Consider the following 24,839-nt stretch of genomic DNA (forward strand, 5'->3'; position numbering starts at 1 on the left):
CCAGGTGGAAGTCAACTGAAAGACCTGAGACACAAAGAGTTGTCCATTAAAGAGAGAGAAAGAGTAAAAAGAATGAAAATGCAAAACCAAATGAGCAAGAGAGAGCTTGAAAAATACAAACAAAAAATTTCACTCAATTAGCCTATGAACCCAAATAACAAAACCTGTAAAGAAATATAACATTGAAAAAGACAGCCAATAATATAAATATTCATAAATGAGTTTACTCCAGTGAAAAAAATTTACAAAATAGCTTGACAAAAACTTAAAAAGAAATATGCTTAAAAAGTCCAGGAATAGAAGAGATAAGATCACATCTACAAAAATAGAAGAAATTATGACACAAAATCAGACAGAAGAAAGGACAAGAAAATGAAAAAAGAAATGAATTGAAAATTAGAAAAAAATTACTGGTTTTAAAATTAAAAATTCAAAGAATAGGATAATCTCTGGACCCGAAAAAGCTGAAGAGTGAATTAGTAAATTAGATTTTGGTACCAAGAAATTTGCCCAAAAGGCCAGCAAAAAGAGAAAAAAGAAATTTAAGATTCTTAAAGAGCATTTAAAAATCGGGGGAAATGGCTTGAGAAGCTCCAACTTTAGAGATTTATTAGATATTTAGAACCTCCTATTAGAGACTTTAAAAACAGAAGTCTGAAACAACTGAAGAGAAGTATTTGTACATAAATATACAATAGTTCTTTTTCCATTACCAAGGAAAAATGAAAGTCTTCAGTTGAAAATGTACTATTAGTATTCACCAGCATAAATACGAATAAATTCCACATCTAGACATATTTTAGTAAAACTAAAAAATATCTATATTAAAAGTCAGCAGAGACAACTGGCAGCTTAACCTAAAAAACAAGTGACTATCAGACTCACAACAGACTTCTGATCAGTAACAAAAGTTGATAAAAGAGCCTGGAGCCAAGTCTTTACAATGGTGATGAAAATAACTGTCAATACAGAATTTTAGTTCTGGATATTATCATGTAACATTGAGGGCAAAATAATAATAGTATAAAACATTAAGAATGGTTAGCACTCACTAAAAGAACTATTACAGGATTTATTTCAGCAAGAAGAAATGTGACCTTGGAGGAAAGGCATGGCACGAAAGAAATGAAGTATTTGGGCTTCTTGTAGATGCAAATACAAAGTGACATTGCTGCAATAGTTAAGCCGTACCACTTGCAACAATGCCAGATGCCCTTGACTTCAGTATTATTAATACTTTACCTTATAATCCCTACTTTAATATATTGCACTTTTTAAAGATTTATTTATTTATTTATTTATTTATTTATTTATTTATTTGAGGGAGAGGGAGACAGAGAGAGCATGCACAGAGGGAAAGAAACAAGCTGACTCAACGAACAAGGAGGCCTGATACACAGCTCCATCCCAGGACCCTGAGATCATAACCTGAGCTGAAGTCAGATGTTTAACTAACTGAGCTACCCACCCAATATATTGCTTTTAATTTCACTAAAGATGAAAATTCTATTTTGATGTACTGAGACAAAAGAAAGATTGTCAAGAACAAGCATACAGAAACTTAGAATGACCAGATAAATTAAGTATAGACAGAAACAATGTACCAAAGAAACACACAAACAAAAAAAAAGTCTTCAAAGAAATAGTTACCAAACATTAGGAGAAAGGTAAAGAGAATAAAACCACCAAAAAACAGAATGGGGAGAACTGTCGGATCCTGGACAAAACTGAGATTGCTTTAACTACTTTATTTACAAAACAAGGAATGAAGGGAAATCAATATCCTGCATCCTTGACCAAAAGTGTTATTAATCTAAAAGATCACTTTAAGGTATCTTTTTGCTCAATGATTTAGCAAACATTATGTAGCAGTCCCAAGCATAAAATCTTAGCTTTGAAATACATATGGAATAAAGTTTTAGCTGTTCCCAGAAATTTTTTTGCATTTTCTCCATGCATCTATGCCAAGTTTTTCAAGCTAGGTATTCAACAAAGAGGATGGAACCAAAACATAGCATTTACCAACAGCCCAGGTAAAATCTTAATATTTATAAGGCAGAGAAATACATTCTATGTTACCTTTAACATTTGTTGATAAAATTGCAAAGGACACATTGAACCAAGAACCACATAATTTCCAATAATTCCTGAGTTTTTACTAATTCCTCAAGTTTTACACTGTTGAGATGCCGAATATCTCAACAGTGCCTGGTCTATGATATAACCTCAATACATGTTTGTGAGTAAATAAAATTACATGAAAAAAATATAAGAGAAAAGCAGAAATTGAGGAGATAAAAAACAAGATATACTAAAAAATATGTAAAACCAAAAGAACCAAAAGCTACTTTTTTTACTAAAAAACAAGCTAATAAAATGGAAAATATTAAGATATACCTAGAGAAATATACATATACAATATTAATAATAAAAAATACAAATAAAGGAATGATTTTAAACCATAAAATAATATCAACATAATAAATTTTAAAACTTGAGTAAAATGCATAATTTTAAAGAAACATGTAAATTATGAAAATTGGTCATGAAGAAACAGAAAATCAGAATAAATAAATAACCATTAAAGGAATCTAACTGGTAACTAGAAGTATACCCTTGAAAATGACAACTAGGCCCAGATGGTTTTGCAGTTTGTTCAAACAACTTCAAAATATGTAAAAACAAAAAAATCACCCAATTCTCTGAATGAAGCTAGAATGCTCTTCATTCCAATTTGACAAGGACTGTATAAAGCTAATATTGGAGATCTACCTGCCAATGAATACAGATGCCAAAGTCTGAAAGAAAATATAGCAGGCGTTCCCGCCGCTCGGCCAGAATTCTAAGGCTTTCTGCAGAGATTTGAAAAATGGCAACAAATGAAAGTATCAGCATCTTTAGTTCAGCATCCTTGGCTGTGGAGTATGTAGATTCACTTTTACCTGAGAACCCTCTACAAGAACCATTTAAAAATGCTTGGAACTATATGTTGAATAATTATACAAAGTTCCAGATTACAACATGGGGATCCTTGATAGTTCACGAAGTTCTTTATTTCTTGTTCTGTTTACCTGGATTTTTGTTTCAATTTATACCTTTCATGAAAAAGTACAAAATTCAAAAGGATAAACCAGAAACCTGGGAAAACCAATGGAAATGTTTTAAAGTACTTCTCTTTAATCACTTTTGTATCCAGCTTCCCTTGATCTGTGGAACTTATTATTTTACAGAGTATTTTAATATACCTTATGATTGGGAAAGAATGCCAAGATGGTATATGCTTTTGGCGAGATGCTTTGGCTGTGCGGTGATTGAGGACACCTGGCACTATTTCCTGCATAGGCTCTTGCATCACAAAAGAATATATAAATATATTCATAAAGTTCATCATGAGTTTCAGGCTCCATTTGGAATGGAAGCTGAATATGCACATCCTTTGGAAACTCTGATTCTTGGAACTGGATTTTTCATTGGAATCATGCTTTTATGTGATCATGTCATTCTCCTTTGGGCATGGGTGACCATTCGTTTGATAGAAACTATTGATGTCCATAGTGGCTATGACATTCCCCTGAACCCTTTGAATCTGATCCCTTTCTATGCTGGTTCTCGGCATCATGATTTCCACCACATGAACTTCATCGGAAACTATGCTTCCACATTTACATGGTGGGATAGAATTTTTGGAACAGACTCTCAATTTACTGCCTATAATGAAAAGATGAAGAAGATTGAGAAAAAGATGCAATAAATATCTCCTCTCCACCATCCTGAAAGCACACACCTCCCTGAATTGAAGCGAATAGCTAACCTTGCTTCTGCGGAGCAGAAATAAACCTGTGTCTTGGCTGCTAAGTGATACAAAGAACATTAACAACCTTTAATTATCTTCCTAGTGGGAACTTTTTCTACTTTACATAAAAGTTCTGTATGTGTAGAAATAAGTAAATCCATAACGAAGTATGATTTTCGTGAGGAGGTTGTAAAGGCCGTGTTGCTAACCTTACAGAAAGGTTCTAAGTAATGGAAGAAGTATCAGTCTGTCTTTCCCCCGTAACACCAGAGGCCTGAAGCTAAGATGGGTCTTTAAAATCTTGTAAATATAGTGGCCATTTCAGTATCTCTTAGCAGGGTGTTGGCCTCATATTGAACTTTAAACATTTTCTAGAATTTGCCTAAACATCCAAGTATCATGGGTCGAACCGTATGGATCGACAGTGAGAGTGAGGTGGCCAAATCCGGAATTGCCCGCCCCAAGAACTTCTTCTCTGGTCCTGAGCTGACTGGTTTGGGGTGATTCTCCTTCTTTGAGAAGCCCTTTCGGATGGCAATGTGCTACTGGTATCTATAAATTAAGGCGTTTCCGAATTGTCATAAATGGGATATTTTAGTCTAAAGGTTTTCGGGTTACTTGAATTTTTTAAAGAAAATTGAGCTTTATTTCTGCTATTTACCCTTTCATTTTTGTATATCAAGTTTTCATTATACTTAAAACTGTATCTTGAAACATTGTGAACTGACTTGCTGTATTTGCACTTTGAACAATTGAAATAAATGTGATTTTTTTTTGTCTGATAAAAAAAAAAGAAAATATAGCAGAACATTTTTTAAATCTACTATGTATATCAATAAAGCAAGGATGGTCCAAGTTTTTTTAATCTAAAAATTTAATATACCACATTAACATATTAAAGATAAAAAACTGGGGCACCTGGGTGGTTCAGTCAGTTAAGCGTCTGCCTTTGGCTCAGGTCATGATGATCCCAGGATCCTCGGATCAAGCACCATGTCGGGCTCCCTACTCAATGGGGAGCCTGCTTCTCCCTTTCCCTCTGCTGTTCCCTCTACTTGTGCTCTTGCTCTTTCTCTCTCTCTCTCTCTCTCTGACAAATAAAGAAAATATTTTAAATAAATAAAAAGATGAAAAACTGGGGCACCTGGGTGGCTCAGTTAGGCTTCTGCTTCCAGCTCAGGTCATGATCCCAGGGTCCTGGGATGGAGCCCCAGGCTCCTTGCTCAGCAGAAAGCCTGCTTCTCCCTCTCCTTCTGTCTGCTGCTCACCCTGCTCGTGCTCTCTTGCTCTCTGTCAAATAAATAAATAATCTTTAAAAAAATAAAGACGATATATAAATTAGTGAAAGGGAATAAAGGGAAAGGAGAGAAAATGAGTGAAAATATCAGTGAGGGTGACAAAACATGAGAGACACTTAACTCTGGGAAATGAACAAGGGTTGGTGGAAAGGGAGGTGGGCAGGGCAGGGAGTTGGGGTGACTGGGTGATGGGCACTGAGGGGGGCACTTGATGGGATGAGCACTGGGTGTTATTCTATATGTTGGCAAATTGAACACCAATAAAAAATACGTTTATAAAAATTAATAAATGATTAAAAAATAAAATAAAGACAAAAAACCATATCTGCATCCCTTGTATTCAGGGGGGGAAATTCCCTAAAATTAATCACTTATTATTTTAAAAACTCTTAGCAAATAAAAATTTTAAAAGACCCTCTTAACTTGATAAGCATTTTTTAAAAAACCTAAGACAAAATATTAGATCACCACTTTCATTCCAACCTTTTTTGAAGGCCATAATCAATGTAAACAAAACAAAGCAAAAATATTTATTTATTTATTAAGATTTTATTTTGTTTATTCATGAGAGACACAGAGAGAGAGAGGCAGAGACACAGGCAGAGGGAGAAGCAGGCTCCATGCAGGGAGCCTGACGTGGGACTCGATCCTGGGACTCCAGGATCATGCTCTGGGCGGAAGGCGGTGCTAAACCGCTGAGCCACCCAGGGATCCCCAAAACAAAGCAAAAATAAAAGAGTTAAGAGGTAAAAGAATTAGAAAGGAAGACATTAAACTAGTGATACTAGATATGATGATCTCCCACAGGAAATCTGAAGAATTTACAGAAAACTATCAGAACAAGTAAGAGAATCCAGCAAGGTTGCCGAATCAAGATTCACACACGAGAATTAATAGCCTTACCACATACCAGTAATAACCAGTTAGGAAGAAAATACATCACACAAAATATCAGTGACTTTAAGATCCCTGAAAATACACATAATACAATTAGTACAAGTTAAGTTGAGAAAATTATAAAATATCGCTAACATAAAACATTACTTCAGTAAATGGAGATATATACCATTTCATGATAGAAAGACTCAATATCATACATAATTTTCCTAAATTAATATATAAATTCAAAACAACTCCAAACAAAACTGAAACATGATTGCTCAGGAACTTACTAAGCTTATCATAAAATTTATATGAAAAGAGGGTCCAAGAACAGCCAAGAAAACTTTGAAGAATACTCTGTTCATCAATAGGAAAAGGGAGGGATGAATTGATATTATACTCATAAAATAGAATATTAACAGATAAGATGAATAATTAGAATTATGACAGGCAAAACAAAACATATTGCAAAACAATACGTATAAAATAATAATAGGATTTTTTTTTAAAACATGCAAAAATGCTGAGTTTAGGCATTAAGTACACTGGTCACAATAAGTTGTCTTCATTATCATGTTTCTCCCAATTTGAATGAATAAGAGAAACACAGTGGTAGTGACCGTGTCATGAGGTCAAAGTTATGAAAACACAAACCTGGCTTCGTGTGCTGCCTCTGCCCTCACTGGCTTTGTGACTTTGAATATCTTATCTAATCTCTGGGCCTCAGTTTCCTATCTGTAATGGAAAACGGACAGAATTTACAGAAGATTCACAGGAGGACAAAACAGGATACTGACCGAATTCACAAAGTACCCAGCCTCATAAGAAATAATCCCTCATTAAGTGATGGTTTTTACTGTTATTGTAGAAACCACTTCTACACTGAGTTCTACACTTCCCTTGTGCAGTGCAGAGACTGGCATTTGCAATTTCTAAGCCTTTGGGTCATAAGTACCATTCAGAACAAAGCCACTGTTTCCACAGAATTCAAATTCTAAAAGTTATTTTTCCAGTCAACTCGTTGCCTTTTATTTGTGTTTTTAGACCAACAGGTAAACTTCCTTAACAATGTAGTATAAAAGTGTGCTGAACGTCACCGTAAATTTGAGGGAAAAAAAGCGAAACAAAGATGAGCCATTTTCTGTGCAATAAATCATTTTTCTATCCAGTTGTTTATTAAGCCACAACTTTGAAAAGGACTGGCTTGTGTAATATTTGAGATTTTAGAGGAAAACAAAATGTACTAGGTGGATCCGAGTGTCACCTAAAATGTTTGACATAGGGGAAAATATTTATGATTTTGCTGTCATGGCTAAGCTTCTGAAATAGAAATCACAAAAATGATTTCACAGACAATTATTTGAAAGCTACGGAGAAAATTATATTACTGTTACATTGAAAAAGCAACTGTCCCCTAACATCATCTTCTGATTCAGTAAAGATACAAATGAATCTGTAAAAAGAAAATTGCATTATTACCTACTGTTGAGAACTTAAAGGATTTCTTATTGAAGGCCTTATAAATCTCTTTGTACAAAAGCTTCCTTTTAAAATGGCTATATTCTTTGTATCTTTCACATCTATACACAGAGCAGCAAGACTATGTTTCCTTGTGTGGTACTCTACAGCAAGCTGATTATCAGAGCATAAAGAAATTCTAACCACACACACACACACACACACACACACTCACACAAAGAAATTCTAATCATACACAATTGCAGGTAGCACTTGTCAACGGGAACAATGATAACCACTTCCTCCAAAGCACCCCTGAAAATGCCACCAGAACCCACTACAGCAAAACCTCCTCTTCCCTAACATGGAACCTTTTCCACAAAATGGATATAAAGATAGTTTGGCACAACTAGAATTGTTCTCTCCCTGTTTGAATATTTCAGATGTACATGAATATTTCCTGTTTTGCTATCAGCAGAAAATAATTATGCACACTAGTCATCCCATAGCTCCAAACATGGCTAATTTGGGTCACGTGCTTGTGTTTATTATTGTCATGTGATCATCTCAGATGCTTCAGACACTACAGTGTGTGTGTGTGCGTGTGTACGCAAATTGGAGAGCGGGTCCTGTAAGTCTTATATCTTTATACGTCTATACAAAATTACCTAATTCATCCCAAAAGAGAGCTAGGAAGGGAGGGGACTTGCCTACTTCTCTCCACCTCTGTCTCCTTCGTCTGCCATTACCTGGAGTGACTTCAGCATCAATGCAGCCCGTGCCCTCATTGTTCTCAAGGTTCTCAGGTTCTTCTCAGGTTCGCATTTATTCCAACGTTGCCATTCACAAGGATGGTCATCTCACCTTGGAGATTTGCCATCATTTGGAGGTGCTTGACCTAGCAATGTGCTCCAACTACAAACTCCTATTCTTCCATTTAGTGTCTGTCCTTAATCTTTCTAAACCTGCTCTTTCTTATCATTTTTAACCCATTTATGCATTCTACAAATATTTATCATGTATACCAAGCAGTGCATTCGGAGCTGGGGTTTCACAATGTGCAAGACCAATGGTCCCTGACCTAATAAAGAAAGCAATTATGAATATGGATATTGTTTATATCCTCATTAGGACACTGAATTCTGAAAAGACTCTTCTACAAGTCACTCCTAACTCCCAAAGGCAGCATTGCATTATTAAAGCACATACTCCCACAAATTGGAAGACAAAGTCATTCTTTCTGTGCCCACGAGTAAGCCGTTCCCCAAGGCACCAAGTGGCAGCAGGAAGGCTGGGCTGAGGTTCCCCTTCACACACCCTTAAGAGTTCCCTGCCAAATGTGACCTCATGTTTCAACCACAAACACACAGCTAATAATAGCTTCTGCCCTTAACTCACAAAATACAATTCTTAAAGGCAATTTTTGAGAACCAGCCAAATGTCTGAAAGGAAAATTTACAGAGCCTAACCAGTAACTACTACCAAAACAAAACTCAGAGCAGCCACACGGCACTTGCAAGTTTCACCAGCAAAGTCCTTTGAAAAGAATCTGAGGCTCCCCCAACTAGTATGCATGTCTATTCACTCTAGAGTTCAAGTCTACTAATCATCCCCTGCTAGCTTCTGTTCTCTCAAAACAAGCAACAGATAAAAATCTTTTCAGATAGGATCAAGAAAAATATATACCTAAATGCTTTACTTATACATAAACAGACTTACAGAGAATATGTGTATATATATGTATATATATAAGTGTGACATAGACATAGAGAGTTGTTAGTTATTTGACACGTATTTGGTAGCTTAGAGAAAAATATATAAAGTGTTACACTTAATGAAAAATAAAGCTGATGTCTGGTATACTTTTCATGCTTCAATTAAAAAATCAAATTAGGGGTGGCTGGGTAGCTCATTCAGTTAAGTGTCTGCCTTCAACTCAGGTCGTGATGCTAGAGTCCCAGGATCAAGCCCCATGTCGGGCTCCCTGCTGAGCTGAGAGTCTGCTTCTCCATCTCCCCCTCCTTCTTCTCTCTCGTTTGCTTGCTCGCTTACTCAGTCTCTCAAATAAATAAATAAAATTTTAAAAAATCAAATTACAAGATCTTCATTCCACTATTCACACTATTTGTAAAATCCAAGCAATCCAATTCAAGTGACTTCTGAGCGGGCAAATAATGAGCCATGCAAACATCAACCTCCATGTGTAATGGGGATGCCTGGCCCAAGTGATCTGTGTGGCTCCAGCAGGTAAAAAGGACTGTGATGTCTCTGAGGGCAGGGACCACGTCTCTTCTGTTTACAACTATATGCCTAAATCCTGGCACAGTTAGCTTGATGATGAGCATTGGAGCAGGTGCTCAATAAATATTTGATGTTTGAATTAATGGTGAATGAGAGGGAGGATGGATGGATGGATGGATGGATGTAAAGGTGAATGAATGCATAGATTTTGTTCCCTATTTGGACAAGTGGAGGAGAAATTAGGGATAGAGAATAGTCAATAATTTAGGGAAAGATTTCTGACTCATATTAATGACACTCTCCCTTTGGCAACAAGAGAGAATACTCTGAGCAAAGCTTTGAAGTTAGGTGAATTCAGGCGTAGATCCTGCAGTGACCTTGGATCAGCTATGCAATGTTGAGTAAGTAATGCCACCTTTGGGGGCCCATTTCCTCAACTCTAAAACTGAAAAGTGAAATTCACTTGGGTTATTGAGAGGATAAAATGAAATAACAGTGAAAGAGCCTACGGGACTGCCTCACACTGTGTTTTTAAAATGCTGCAAAGAGCTATATTGAAGAGAGTTCATAATCACCTTTGGGCTAAAGGACGTATCAGTCACTTACAGGGAACAGAGATAACATTTCAGATAATTCAGGCTCCTGGAAATCTATGATCACTTCAAATATGTACAGTTAAAAGATTTTGCACTATGTCTTTAAGTAAAACGCTCAAGATAAACTGCAGTCCTCTCTTCCCTAAAAAGCTAAAATGAACTTTATTTTCATCATCACATGACTCCCCATGTTTTGTGCATTCTGGTATTGTTTTAAAAGATCATAAAGTGTGGGCAAAGGGAGGCACAAAAGTCTAGAGCAGGAATCAACAGTTTCTGTAAAGGGTCAAATAGTAACTATTTTAGGCTTTGAGGGTCATACAGTCTCTGTCACAACTCCTCAGCTCTGGTATTATAGCACAAAAGCAGCCAGAGACAATACACAAATAAAAGCATGTGTCTGTGTTCCAATAAAACTTTATTTATAGATACTGACATTTCATTTTCATGTAATTTTCATGTGCCACAAAATGTTCTTCTGGGCCGTAAAACGAAATGTGTGAAAGTCTGAATTTAGTCCATGGGCCATAGCTTACTGACTTCTGGTCTAGAGCAAGTCATTATTTTAATATTTGACTGGAGTCTTTTTTTTTTTTTGTAACTGAAGTCTTTTAACAAATCAGGAGTATTTGCTTTAAATGTGATGTTGATGATCTCCCGATTAACCAGTTAAAAATTATAATTTTCTTAATCTATTTTTTAAAAGATTTTGCTTATTTATTTATGAGAGACACAGAGAAAGACAGAAACATAGGCAGAGGGAAAAGCAGGCTCCCCATGGGGAGCCCGATGCAGGACTCAATCCCAGGACCCCAGGATCATGACCTGAGCCAAAGGCAGATGCTCAACCACTGAGCCACCCAGGTGCCCCCAAAATTTTAATTTAATATTTTACCTACAAATGAAACACTGCTATTAAGCTATCTGTCAGTGAAGTTTGGTAATACTTAAAACATGCAGACATTTGCTGCTGTACACAGATTAGTTAACATCTCTGTTTCCTAGCAAAGATAAGAAAATAAAAGTAAGAAAAAATAATTTTCTTCTGGTTTCTGCTTAAATCAATTGTTGAAGTGTGTTTTAAGGTGATGACAACTGGAAAGGCATATTTCATTTCCTAATATAATAAATGATACATAAAATTTCCTATCCTGCTGTTAGAAAGCTTTTGGGACTACTATTTCTGTGACTTATTAAAACCTAGCCTTTAGGGACAGAAATGCCCCAACCATAGCTTAACTACTACCATTTGCAAAGCTCCAATTTGATTTGAACATGAAACTTCTAAGTTAGAGACTTGGGATTATTTGTCTTCTTCTTTATTTTCCCTTAGAAAATTGCATTTTTAATTGACCTCAATCTAACTCCCACAGATTTGGCATAAATGATCACAGTGTAAAGAACTTAATATAATTTCTCTACTTCTGTTTGGTACATTAAGACTCAGCAGGAACAGCTCAACCAACAAATTAAAAACTCTTCCAGTTTTCATAAATACATGAGAACAGTGTTTATTTTTTTTTTTACAATTTTATTTATTTATTTGAGAAAGAGAGCACCAGCAGGGGGAGTGGCAGAGGGAGAGGCAGAGGGAGAAGCAGGCCCCCCACTGAGCAGGGAGCCAGATGGGATGTGGGGCTGGATCCCTGGACACTGGGATCTTGACCTGAGCCCAAAGCAGACAGATGCTTAACTGACTGAGCCACCCAGGCATCCCTGGGAACAGTATTTAAATGGATACAATTTGTTCTCTTGATCTACTGTTGCTATGGGCTGAAGGTTTGTGCCTCCCTGACCTCAAAATTCACATGTGGAAGCTCTAACCTCCAATGTGATGGTATTTGGCAGTACCTTTTAGGAGGTAATTATGTTCAGAATGGGGTCATGAGGGCAGGAACCACATGATGGAATTAATGTCCTTATAAGAAGAGGAAAAGAGCAGGTGAAGACATGAAAGTGGCCACCTGCAAGCCAAGAAAGGAGTTCTCATCAGGAACCAAATCTGCCCACACCTTGATCTTGGACTTCTGGGCCTCCAGAACCATGAAAACTGAGTGTCTGTGGTTTAAGCTACCCATTCGACAGTATTTCGTGGCAGTGACCCTAGTTGCTAAGACAATTGCATTGCTACGTAGTTTAAAAGCACTCTTTCTATAGCTGTGCCGCCTTCAGCAAGTTGCTTTTTGCCTACTTTCAGTAAAATGAGGATTATAGTGGTACCTGACTTGGAGTTGCCATGAGGATGAATTAAGATAATATCTGTAAACAAATAAGGAGCACTTGATAAATGTTCACTTACAAACATCCATAAATTTATATATTATAGATCTAGTGGTTTAAGCTACATACATAGCTAATTGTATTTAACTGTTTAGTAAGCTTCCACCAACTGATAGTCATGTGAAAATATGAGAGAAACCAAAATTACAATATCAAGGTGCTCGCTTGGCAGCACATATACTACAATATCAAGGAGATGCTATTTCTCAGGTTGCCTAATTTTTTTTAACTAATTCAGTGTTGGCAAGTCAAATACTCACAGGCATATTAAATGGCCTAACCTTTCTGGAAAGTAATTTTGCAATATTCCTAAATCCTTAACATTATTCATACCCTTTGAATCACTGATTCCTCCTTTAGCAATGAATCTTAGTGGAATAATAAGATGTGTGGTCAAAAATGGATACATGAGGATATTCAGCAAATCTTATCTATAATAGCCAGTAATTAGAAATAATCTAAAATCCAACAGTGTAAGAATAATTAAAAAATATCCTTACTGATTCTTTGCAGCCATATAAAATCAAATTTTTGATAATTTTTAACATGGGAGATTTTATGAGAATGTTACATAAAAACCTAAATGAGACATTCCCCAATTGTATTAGTTATCTATTTCTATACAACGAATTACCTCAAAACTAAGGAGCCCAAACAACATACATTTACTGTCTCATAGGTTTTCTGGATCATGAGCATATGCACCACTTAGCTGGGTCCTCCATTCAGGGTCTCACAAGGCTGTGATCAAGAAATCCTCAGAGGCTGGGGTCTCATCTGAAAGCTCCACTGGGGGAGCATATGCTTTCCAGTTCACTCAGGTGATTCTTAGCAGGATCCATTCACTGAGGGCTGTTAGACTACAGGCTTCATTCCTTTCTAGTTATTGGCCAGAGGTCTCCCTCAGTTCCTTGCCATATGAGGCTTTTCCAACATGCCAGCTTGCTTCAACAGAGTCTGCTAGCAAGTCAAAATTCACAATCTTTTGTGGCCTAATCATGGAAGTGACATCCCCTCAAAGGTGCCATATTCTTTTGATTATAAGCAAGTTACTCATAGGGAAGCAATCACGCAAGGCTGTGAGGACAGAAGGCAGGGATCAGTGGCCATCCTAGAGACAGCCCACCACACATATACCCAGCTATGCACTGCTATAATATATAAATATACAGAGAAAATACTGCAAGGATATATGCCAAAATATTCCAAGTAATTATCTCTAAAATGAAGGAATATGGGTGATTTTCAGCATTGTCTCTATACTTTTCTATATTCTATTAGCATTTTTTTACAGTGAGCACATATTACTTTTATAATTAGAGAAATATGTTTTATCCTTTTAATAAATACTTAATAGAATTTAATTATAAATTTGCTCAGAATGCTAAAATTATGTTTTTCGTAAATAATCCTTTCTGTGATAAAAAAAATACTCCTAAAAAAAGGTCTGGTTGTAGTTAAAATGTCTAAGTCCAGGTGAATACTTTCTAACCTTGGTAACTAAATGGGCATTTGGGCCATGATTAACTATATTTGGCTTAATTTTTAACCCTTTCTACTGTATAAGATTACGAACCCAAGAGAAATACCTTTAAATGACCATTTCTTTGGCACCACTACCCGTGCTTTCAGTCACAATCATAGAGAGGAATGTTACTATGAAGATATGTCAACAAGTCAACAAGAATTTCCTCCCTCTTTCACTTTGGGCATTGCAATGTCCTCGGTGCTTCAGGAAGACACAGTCCTTATGCTTGAGAAGGTTGCATTCTAATTGGTAAGAGAGAAAACAAACACATTAACAAATAATAGTGCATAATTCTTTACTTGAGGTGCATAAAACATCCTAATTTCCAACATGTTTGCACCACTGATGTCAGATAAAAGAAGGCCAAAGTACTACAGAGATTCTTCTTGGAGGGGACTTGATCTGGGGTTTCCAATGTGGGTAGCACTTAAACATACTTAGAAGAGAGGCACTTGGGTGGCTCAGTTGGTTAAGCGTCTGCCTTCAGCACAGGTCATGATCTCAGAGTCCTGGGATTGAGCCCTACATCAGGCTCCCTACTCAGTGGGGAATCTGCTTCTCCCTCCCCCTCTGCCTCTCCCCCAACCACCACTGGTGCTCTCTCACTCTCCCTCTCTCTCTCAAATAAATAAATAAAATCTAAAAAAAAAAAAAAAACACACACATGGAAGGGAGAACAAGACATTCCAGGTGAGGTTCGGCTTATACAATCTCGGGTTATACTTGTTACCCCTTGTTACCCTGGTGCAGTAGTAACAGCACTCCATTTCACATTCCAAATTGTCCCAATTTTGAAATAAATGATATGAACACCCTAAGTAAAAATTCCCTAGTAGAGGGCATGCATGTTCGTTACATTCATTTTATTCATATTAGTTTACCAGCACCAGCAAGAGAACAATTACTCATTCAGATTATTTGTTCATTTATTCAACATGATTTTAACTTAAAAGGGTAATTTATCTTTTTTATTATCGCTGCAGAATACCAGTCAATAAGAGACATGGACTATAAATGAAAGTGTATTTTTTGCATAGTTGTTTCCCCTTTTTTTCTTCTGTACTATTATCAGGATACTAACAGCAGATAGCAGATAGACTCCTAAAGCTTCATGGTTATAGACATCTAGAGTTTGTAGAGTGAACAAATGTCTCCAATGGCTTTGGAAGAGGATTAAATAGATATTCTAAGATTCTCCAGGACAGGAATTGAAATGAGGTTTAATTCCCCCAGCTTTCTCCTCAGAACTACAGTTTAAGGCTAGGATAATAAAGCTCTTGCTTATCTGAAATCAAGTGAGATTTGGGGAAGGGGTTGCCATCTCCATGGTTATCAGATCAAACCTATGCTAGGTGTCATCATTTTCTCAGCACAATGTGAAATTGGAAGGACTAAATCATATGAAACGGCTGGCATCAGATAAAAGCCACAGTCATTGAGCATTCCTGCCATCACAAGAAAATCACAACTAAAAAAACAAAACAAAACAAAAAAAACAAAAAACAAAAAAACAAGAAAATCACAACTTCTTACAGAGCTCACTGGTAACCATGGAATATGAAATGCAAATTTTGGTCAGGCCAAATTTAACAAGAACTTCAGTCAACCAAATATGTTAGAGAAAATTTTAAGCCATAATCAATTTGATAAAAAATATCTGTATAATTTCACTTTGTGCAAAGTAAAATTAAAAGACTGATATCAAAGTTGAACTACTTTCCAATAAGCATGTTGCTACAAGGTACTGCCTTATTAACTAACTTATAAGCTACAAATTTAAGCAAAGAAACTTGACCCAAAGAGGAAAAATGTTAACTAATACGCAATTAATAGTTAGCAAGATGGAGTTTTTTTTTTTTTTTTTTTAAAGAAAAGCCACTTTTAAAAAAGTCCAAACTACACAGCATTCATTACTAACCACATCATGGGTTTTAACATGGTCTGATTGTGCTGGCAAGAAATCTCAAACCTAAGAGTTGGAATGGTTGAGTTGATGTTTAGGGCAGGCAATTCCATTAAAATCTGGCAAAAGGCATCTAGGATAATATCTGACACAAAATCCTGCTGTTATCCAAGACTCTGCTGGGAACACATTCATTAATTTTAATGATACCTGAACTTTAGAACAAATTATTCTAAATCTTGCTTTCTCTTTCATTCCATCTGGATTACTATTCTAATAATGTATGAAAGCAAAATTCATTAGCCTAATTATTTAAACTCTGATTCAAGAGAAACATCTATTTATACTAATAGAAAACAAAGAACTAACTTTTGATAATAAGTATACTTTAAATTCAAGTGTTTCTGTGAAAAGCTCAAAAAGTCACTTCACTGGATCCCTGGGTGGCTCAGTGGTTTAGCGCCTGCCTTTGGCCCAGGGCACGATCCTGGAGTCCCGGGATCGAGTCCCGTATCGGGCTCCGGCATGGAGCCTGCTTCTCCCTCCTCCTGTGTCTCTGCCTCTCTCTCTTTCTCTCTCTCTCTCTCTATCTCTCTCTCTATCATAAATAAATAAATCTTTTTTTAAAAAAACAGTCACTTCACTGAATTAGTTTCTCTTTCCCAAAGTCTTCCCAAACCTAATTTAATTTTTCTGTAATTGCTTTTACTCTTTCCTCTGAAGTGTTAGCTATAACAAATGCAAATTTTGATAATGTTTTCATTGGCATTTTAAAATATTCCTAATTACCAATGGCTGGGCAGCTTAAATTGATTCTTCTGAGATTCTCTGAAATTAGTTTTTGAGTAGTTTCATGGATGTTCAGGTGATAAACAGTGATGAATTTCTCCTTACAGAGAAAGAAAAATGAGAAAGGATGTTCAATGATACAAATAGGCTGTTTTCCTGTCAAAACAATATGATCAGGGCTAAAAGAATGACAATCTTCAATGATAACAGGAGAAATTCTATTTTTAATTCCCCATAAGGAAGCAAACCAGAGGATTAGGCAGATAGACAGCTAAGTACAAATTTGCCATACAGTGGCAGAGCACCTTTGGAAAGTAATATAAAAACAAGTATCACCAGAAGAAGCAAAAATAGCTAGAAAAGGCTGTTCTTAGGTGTTTGCTATCTAGGACTATCTATTCCAATGCAAAATAAATTCTGAATAATGTTTACAGTTGGACTGAAGAAAATGGTACAGTTAAAAAAAAGAAAAAGAATACCACTGAAAAATATAGACAGAAGCAATGGAAATTCAATGGTCTGAGGTAAATCTATCAGAGCTAAATCCATGAAAATTGTTTAGCAGTTACCATATATTAAAAACTGAAGCTTGAAATAATGGCCAGGCTCTGTGTGCAAATAAATAATCAAATTTCAGGTCTTTAGATGATTTGTCTACATGATCACACAACTAATCTGACTGAACTATTGAGATATTTTTAATGATTATAGTCACCTAAAATTCATTCTATCCTGGGGTGCTGGGATGGCTCAGTCAGTTGAGCATCTGACTCTTGATTTCAGCTCAGGGTGTGAGACTGAGTTCCACACTGGGCTCCACACTGAGTTGTAGCGCCTTGCTTGAGATTCTCTTTCTCCTCTGCCCCTCTACTCCTCCCCACTCCCATGTGTGTTCTCTCTCTCGCTCTATCTCTCTCTCTCTCTCAATGTAAATTAACTAATTAATTAATTATATACCTCCATTAAAATCTCCACTTGTTTTCACTTGCAACCCAAAAGAAAATACTAATTTCTAACAGAGCAGAAAAATCACAGGTAGCCCCAGACTAACAGGTAATAAAAAGACTTAATTTTTTTTATTTTTTTAAAGATTTTATTTGAGAGAAAGAGTGAGCAAGTAAGAGAGAGAGTGTGTGTATGAGTAGGGGGAGAGGGAGAAGTAGACTCCCCACTGAGCAAGGGAGCCAGACACAGGGCTCGATCCCAGACCCCGGGATCATGACCTGAGATGAAGGCAGATGCTTAACCCACTGAGCCACCCAGGAGCCCCAAAGACTTAATTTTTTTTATTTAAAAATTTATTAGTAGGGACGCCTGGGTGGCTCAGTGGTTTAGCGCCTGCCTTCGGCCCAGGGCATGATCCTGGAGTCCCAGGATCAAGTCCCACATCAGGCTCCCTGCATGGAGCCTGCTTCTCCCTCTGCCTATGTCTCTGCCTCTGTGTGTGTGTGTTTCTCATGAATAAATAAAATCTTTAAAAAAATAAAAAAATAAAAAAATTTATTCGTTAGTAAAAAAGAAAAGTTGAAGTACTAATTTTGTATGTTAGAATGAATAAGATCTAATGGATAGAAACACTATTTTGAAACAACTGTTAGGCTGCAGCAGAACGTAACACTTATCAATGGAAAAGTTCATAATTTAGTTAATCTGAAAATTAGAGGTTTCAGGAAGCATGAATTGACAGTCTCATCTGAAAGGATTTCCGACAAAAATCAGGAATGGAAACTGAAAATGAAAAAGTATAAGAAACATGAAATGTTAAAGGAATGATAAGGCAGCAGGAGTAGGAAAGAGAGAAACATAAGGCTGAAACAAACTAGGGACGTTGGGAAAGGTTATGAAAAGAAAAGAAGTTATTTTAAAATTTTCCTTCTGTAGTAAACAACCATATGATGCTGTGGCTTGTAGTAAATTTTTTATAAGATTTCATTTTTGTCACATACTTTGGAGGCAGGGGAGACTGAGAGATAATCACCAACCTCCTTTACTACCTAACGCCCATCCCTCATACTCCTAGCCTTAACCACTGACTGGTTAAGTAAAAGTAGATGAGAACCACACACTTCTAAAGTTTTCTTTTAAGTTTAAGCCAACATTTATTAAAATTTTGAGTGATTTTTAGTAAGCAAGGTCATCCTACAGCTATGATTTTATGCCAGGAAAGAGTACATATTTGGATGACTGCTGATGTTAACAGAGTAATAAATCCTGTCTCCACTATCCTATTCAGCATGTTCTCTCAATGTTTTTGATAAGCTTCTGATTCCATAGTTTTAAAATCTAATAAAATGTAAATGAGACATAAGACTAATGCCCTGGGGAAGCAAACATGAATATTCTACTCTTTAATTCATCCTCACTGCTCTTTCATTGGGCTAAAGTTGTTGATTTCATACCCACTTTTCAAGAAAACATAAACTTGGCATCTGCATTATCTTCTAGGCTTGTGTCTATATTCTTCCTCCCATCTTGACATAACAAAAATCCCCAAATACTAACTTTTCAACGAATTGAAGAAGGAAAATTCTCCTACACTGGAATTGGGTGTTCATCCTCACTCTGCTTTTATTTGCCTCCAAGAGTCATGGGCTTTCAAAAATCACCAATACATAAATCCAAACCTAATGAAGGACAGCGCTACCTCGCCTTAAAGGACCTTCTATTGTGAAGTACACAAGGCAACAACAACGACGTATCAAGAAAATTAGAGGTTTGCTCAGATGCTTAAAAACCAGCTTCCAGCTTTGCTGCTTTGCTCCTTGGGGCTCCAGTCATAACCTCACACATAGAGTGATTGCTTCTTCCTTGGAGCTGTTGGCTGGGTTGTTTCTCTCTCAGAACTATTATAGTTCAGAATTATTCATAGTTCTTCCCCAGCCTCAAATGCCTGCAAGTCTCTACCTCATATACTGATGTCCTATCTACCTCCAGAGCCAGCTCAAGGTCCCCCTTCTGTGAGGTCTTTGATCATTCCCGATCATTCCAGATTCTCCCTTCTCTCATTTTAGATGGAATTATCAGGCATCTCAACAGTTTTCCCTCAATTTAATACTTCTGTGTTATTCCCTAATTTTTCTCATGTACTATCCAACTAGAATGATAAGCTGGATGAAGGCTAAGGCAGTTTTACATCACAAGATTTTGGACAGTAACAGGGGCATGCATTTTTGACAAATACTTGTCAGTAGATGGACTGATGGATCAATTCTTTTCCTGGCCAGTAAGTGGGAGACAGTACAGGGAGACTTGTCCTTGGGACAGGCAGTCACCTAATTGTCTGATTTCACAAGGGATCACAGCATAAGAACAGTATTCTATCCCAAAGAAAGCATAGGCTAAATGTGGCCTTTGCTTTGACATTCACTACATCCTTCGAATTGGCAGCCCCTATGAATTAACCATAACAAGGATTTTCCAAAACTATACAGGGAGAGGGGAGAGTAAAATCTATTCCCTTGCATGGAAGAAGGGGACATTTGTGGCTCCAAGAAGATTGCCCAGGGGGAAGAAAACGTCTTCCAAAGCCATTTATCTTGTTCTTCAGCAACAGCAGCACGTAGTCTGGGACTTGGCATACTGACAATTACAGCAAGTAGCTCAAAGTTTCAACATTTATGAAAGAGGAGAACCTTTTATTTGTGATATGCCCAATGGTTACTTCAGCCTGAAGAAGGTCACCCTACATGTGACATCTTGGTAAAGTAACAGGTGATGCAATAAATTCAGTCATAAAGACACTGAAAAGCTTCAGAGAAAAATAAAAATTTTAAAAGCATGCATTTAGATTATGTGAATAAACAGATGCATACATTAGAAGTATGTCTACAACCTGGCTTTGGAGCATTTCAGCACAGCCTGCATTCTGCATGCTTGGACCGGCTCTATAGTTAGAAAAAGGTAATATTCTCCTTGTTCAAATGCTCTTAGGCTGAAGAATTTTAACAGCCCGCAGGGAGGAAAGCCTAGAAACTGCTTGAGCAAATTCTAAGCATGCCCACGTGGTTTCTGCTCAGCTGCAGGTAATTATCAATCATATCATTCTGGCAAAAGCTTGACGACATCACTTGCTTTCTCATCTTTTTTTCTCATTATGCTTTTCTCCCTATAGAAAAATAGCATTTGAGGGGGGAAAAAAAAACAAAAAAGAACTCCTCACTTTTCCTACACTGCTTGACAGGCCAACGAATAGTTTATAACTTTACCCTGTCTTTTACTCATTTTCATTTCGTGGGCACAGAGCCATTCATCTTCTCCAATTCACCACGTATGAGTGGTAATACCGAATATATGCAGTATACCATATATTCAATATTAAATATAAGGTTTCTTTTTTATATATGTAGTGCATCTTGGAAACAAGCAGCAGAAATTCACACAATAACTTTAAAATCCTCACCTAAAGATGCCGACCACCTATTCCAACTTTGGTGCTATTGCTTAAAAGTGTACGCAGAGCTGCATTTTGGAAGCTCTTCTCAGGTAGTCACCCATAGCATGTATTACAGGCGTACCTCGGCTAGGCCAAAAGATTGTATTCTCAGCAAAACCAACTGTCACATTTGCCAAATGAGTCTGAGCGACGAATTCATTTAAACCTTAGTGTACTCAGAAATTCCACTCCTGGGTATATACCCAAGAGAATTTAAAACATATGTCCACACAAAGACTGGTACTAAGAGTTCATAGCAGCATTATTCACAGCAGCCCAAAAGTGAAGACAACCCAAATGTCCATCAACTGATAAATGGATACGCAAGGTGTTGTCTATCCAGGCAATGGAATATCATTCAGCAACAAAGTAAAATTAAGCCCCGATACACGCTACAATGTGCGGATGAACCTTGAAAAATCTGCACTTAGTGAAAGAACCCAAAGACAAAATGCTACATATTGCACAACTGCATTGATAGGAAGCCTCTAGAACAGGCAAACCCAAAGGGCCAGAAAACAAAAGCAGATTAGTGGTTGGTCAGGGGCTGAGGCAGGAAGAATGGACAGTGACTCCTTGATGGGGACAAGGTTTCTTCTTGAGGGGGAGAAAAATGTTCTAAAACTGATGGTTGCACAAGTCTGTGCCAATATCAGAAATCATTACATTCCACACTTCAAATGGGTGAACTACATGGTGTATGAATTAATGTCAATACATCTTTTTTTAAAAAATTAGAATAATGGCTATAACTCAAATCTACTTGATAAAACGTTCTTCGATAGCACTTCCCTGTTCTTATTTTTTTGTGAAGAACACATTTGAGATTTTCTAGAAAGCACTAGGGAAGAAAAGCAGTTTTCTTAGCCATTGTCTCATCCACGGATCAACCATCCTGCTGTCCACCCAACAGTCAAACAGAACAGTCCATAGCACAGACTTCCTTCTCACACCTGATTCTAGTCTCTCAGATTTAAGAGCCAACACTAGAAGATCTCTACACTCTTTCTTCTTGGCACAAAACTATTGTGAAAAATACTTATAAAAACTCTGAAAGTAAAAAAAAAAAAACTCTGAAAGTTTGGTTAAAAATCAGAGGTTGCCATCTAAAAATAATGCATGTAACATTTCACACCAAAAAAAAATCTAAACAAGTTCACTCCCCAGAAGGTGACTATTTACAATTCTTGCTATTTTGGGAAGACATGTTAGTGCCTTCCTCACAGACAGAAGTAACCACTCCCTCTTGTTTGACTTACATAAGTAATGCCTGTTTATTTCAGAAGAAATGAAAATACAAAAATGCAAAAAAGTTTTTTGATTCAGCCAGCAATATACAATTTAATGTTTTGATGTATTTCCTTCCGGATTCTCTTTTAATAGACACTTACGTCAAAATTCCAAGTCACTTGTACATAAAATAGATTGATTACTGAATTGGGCCCTTGAAGTGTGGCAGAAATTTCCATTAACAGGTGGGGTCTATGACTCCATCTTTTGAATTTGGGCTGGCCTTGTGACCTGAACAATAGAAGACAGCAGAAGTGACAATGTACAGTTTCCAAGCTCTGCTTTAAGACGCTTTAAAGCATCTTGTCCCTCTTACAACTCTGCATCCACCATGTACAAGCCTGAAGCAGCCTACTGCAGAACGAGAGACCACATGGAAGCGAGCTGAAAATCCTTGACCAGCATGCTACATGACTGCACATGAGAAACCCCAGGAGAGATCATCCCAATTCTGCCCACATCAATAGAACTACCCCACCAACGTACAGAATGGTGTCCAAAAATAATTATTCATTGTTATATGAAGCCAAGTTTTGTGATCGTTTGTTACACCACTTTCTGTGGCCATAGATAACTGATGCAGTATATCATCCTAAGTTCTTAGAAGCTGACCCCATCTAATCAGAAAGGCAGTTGAGAAGATATTGGGCAACTAACAGGATTATGGAGATGCTCAGAACAAAGTTTCCCCAATTTCCCAAATCACAGAATAGAGTGACCTGATGATTAAATTGCATTTGGCCCTCCTCAGCTCAGATGCTGAAACTCATGTTGCCCCAAAACCTTGACTTTGTTGCAACTATACTGTCACCAAACAGATGCCAAACTTTCATCAGAAACCCAATCATTCAGACCTTGCTGCCCCTAAAAACTAGAAGTTTCTACCTCCACTGTTGCTAAGAAATGAATGCCTTCATTATGCTGTTACCTAGGGAAACCTAGGAAGAATTTTCTCTTAAAAAATCAAATCTGGGGATCCCTGGGTGGCGCAGCGGTTTGGCGCCTGCCTTTGGCCCAGGGCGCGATCCGGGAGACCCTGGATCGAATCCCATGTCGGGCTCCCGGTGCATGGAGCCTGCTTCATGCTTCTGCCTGTGTCTCTGCCTCTCTCTCTCTCTCTCTCTCTCTGTGTAACTATCATAAATAAATAAAAAAAAATCAAATCTGGGGACGCCTGGGTGGCTTAGCAGTTGGGCGCCTGCCTTCAGCCCAGGGCGTGATCCTGGAGTCCCAGGATCGAGTCCCACATCGGGCTCCCTGTGGGGAGCCTGCTTCTCCCTCTGCCTGTGTATCTGCCTCTCTCTTTCAGTCTGTGTCTCTCATGAATACATAAAATAAAAATCTAAAAAAAAATCAAATCTGGGGGGCCTGGTTGGCTCAGCAGGTTAAGCATCTGCCTTCAGCTCAGGTCACAATCCTGGAGTCCTGGAATTAAGCTCCTTGTTGGGCTCCCTAATCAACAGTAGTCTGCATCTCCCTCTCCCTCTGCCACCACTCCCCACACACACTGCTCATGTGTTTCTCTCTCTCTCTTTCTCTCTCTCTCTTTCTCCCCCTATCCCCTTCTCCCTCTCTCAATAAATAAAAATCTTTTTAAAAAATCAAATCTATCTGATTAAAAAATGGCCAAAGGACTTGGACACATCACCAGAAAGGATGTAAGGATGGCCAATCAGCATATAAAAAAAATTTTAATATTATCAGCTGTTGGGTGAACGCAAATCAAAACCACAATGAGATACCACAACATCCCTCTTAGAATGGATAAAACAGAAACTGCTGACAATACCAAGTGCTGACAAGGATGTGGAATAACTGGAATTCTCACATACTGCTGTAGGAAAGCAAAATGGTACAGTCATTCTAGAAGATGGTTTTGACAATTAAATGTACACTCACCATGTGATCCAGCAATCCAACTCCTGGCATTTATGCCAGAGAAATAAAAACTCATGTTCACACAGAAACCTCTGTACAGGTATATTTATAGCAGCTCTAGTCACAATCACCCAAAACTGGAAACCACCCAAATATCACTTAATGGGTCAATTATATAAACTATGGCACATCCATACCATGGAATTTACTACTCAGCAATAAAAAAGAACAAACTATTGAGGCACACGAGTGGCTCAGTCAGTTAAGCATCCATCTTTTGGTTTCGACCAGGTCGTGATCTCAGCCCCAGGTTGGGCTCTGTGCTAGGTGTAGGGTCTGCTTAAGATTCTCTCTTTGCCAGGGCACCTGGGTGGCTCAATCGGTTAAGCATCCAACTCTTGATTTCAGCTCAGGTCATGATCTCAGGGTCCTGGGAGAGAGCCCTGTGGCAGGCTCTGCATACAGCAGGGA

The 24,839-nt window shown here is 37.4% G+C and overlaps 2 protein-coding genes across 2 annotated transcripts in view; one reads left to right on the forward strand and one right to left on the reverse strand.

Moving 5' to 3' along the window:
- Window positions 1-24,839, reverse strand: part of ARHGAP6 (Rho GTPase activating protein 6) — a 484,128-nt gene that overhangs the window by 436,928 nt on the left and 22,361 nt on the right. The gene's annotated exons all lie outside the window — the stretch shown is intronic.
- Window positions 2,820-4,585, forward strand: LOC112652817 (methylsterol monooxygenase 1-like). Its single transcript, XM_035711515.1, has one exon. The coding sequence runs from the start codon at window positions 2,870-2,872 to the stop codon at window positions 3,749-3,751; it is 882 nt and encodes a 293-aa protein (XP_035567408.1). The 5' UTR covers window positions 2,820-2,869; the 3' UTR covers window positions 3,752-4,585.

Source organism: Canis lupus, chromosome X (assembly GCF_003254725.2).
Source record: "Canis lupus dingo isolate Sandy chromosome X, ASM325472v2, whole genome shotgun sequence".
In the NCBI taxonomy this organism is placed as follows: Eukaryota; Metazoa; Chordata; class Mammalia; order Carnivora; family Canidae; genus Canis; species Canis lupus.

Coding starts and splice junctions, on each gene's coding strand:
- LOC112652817 (XM_035711515.1), top strand. CDS start 2,870: ATGGCAACAAATGAAAGTATCAGCATCTTTAGTTCAGCATCCTTGGCT.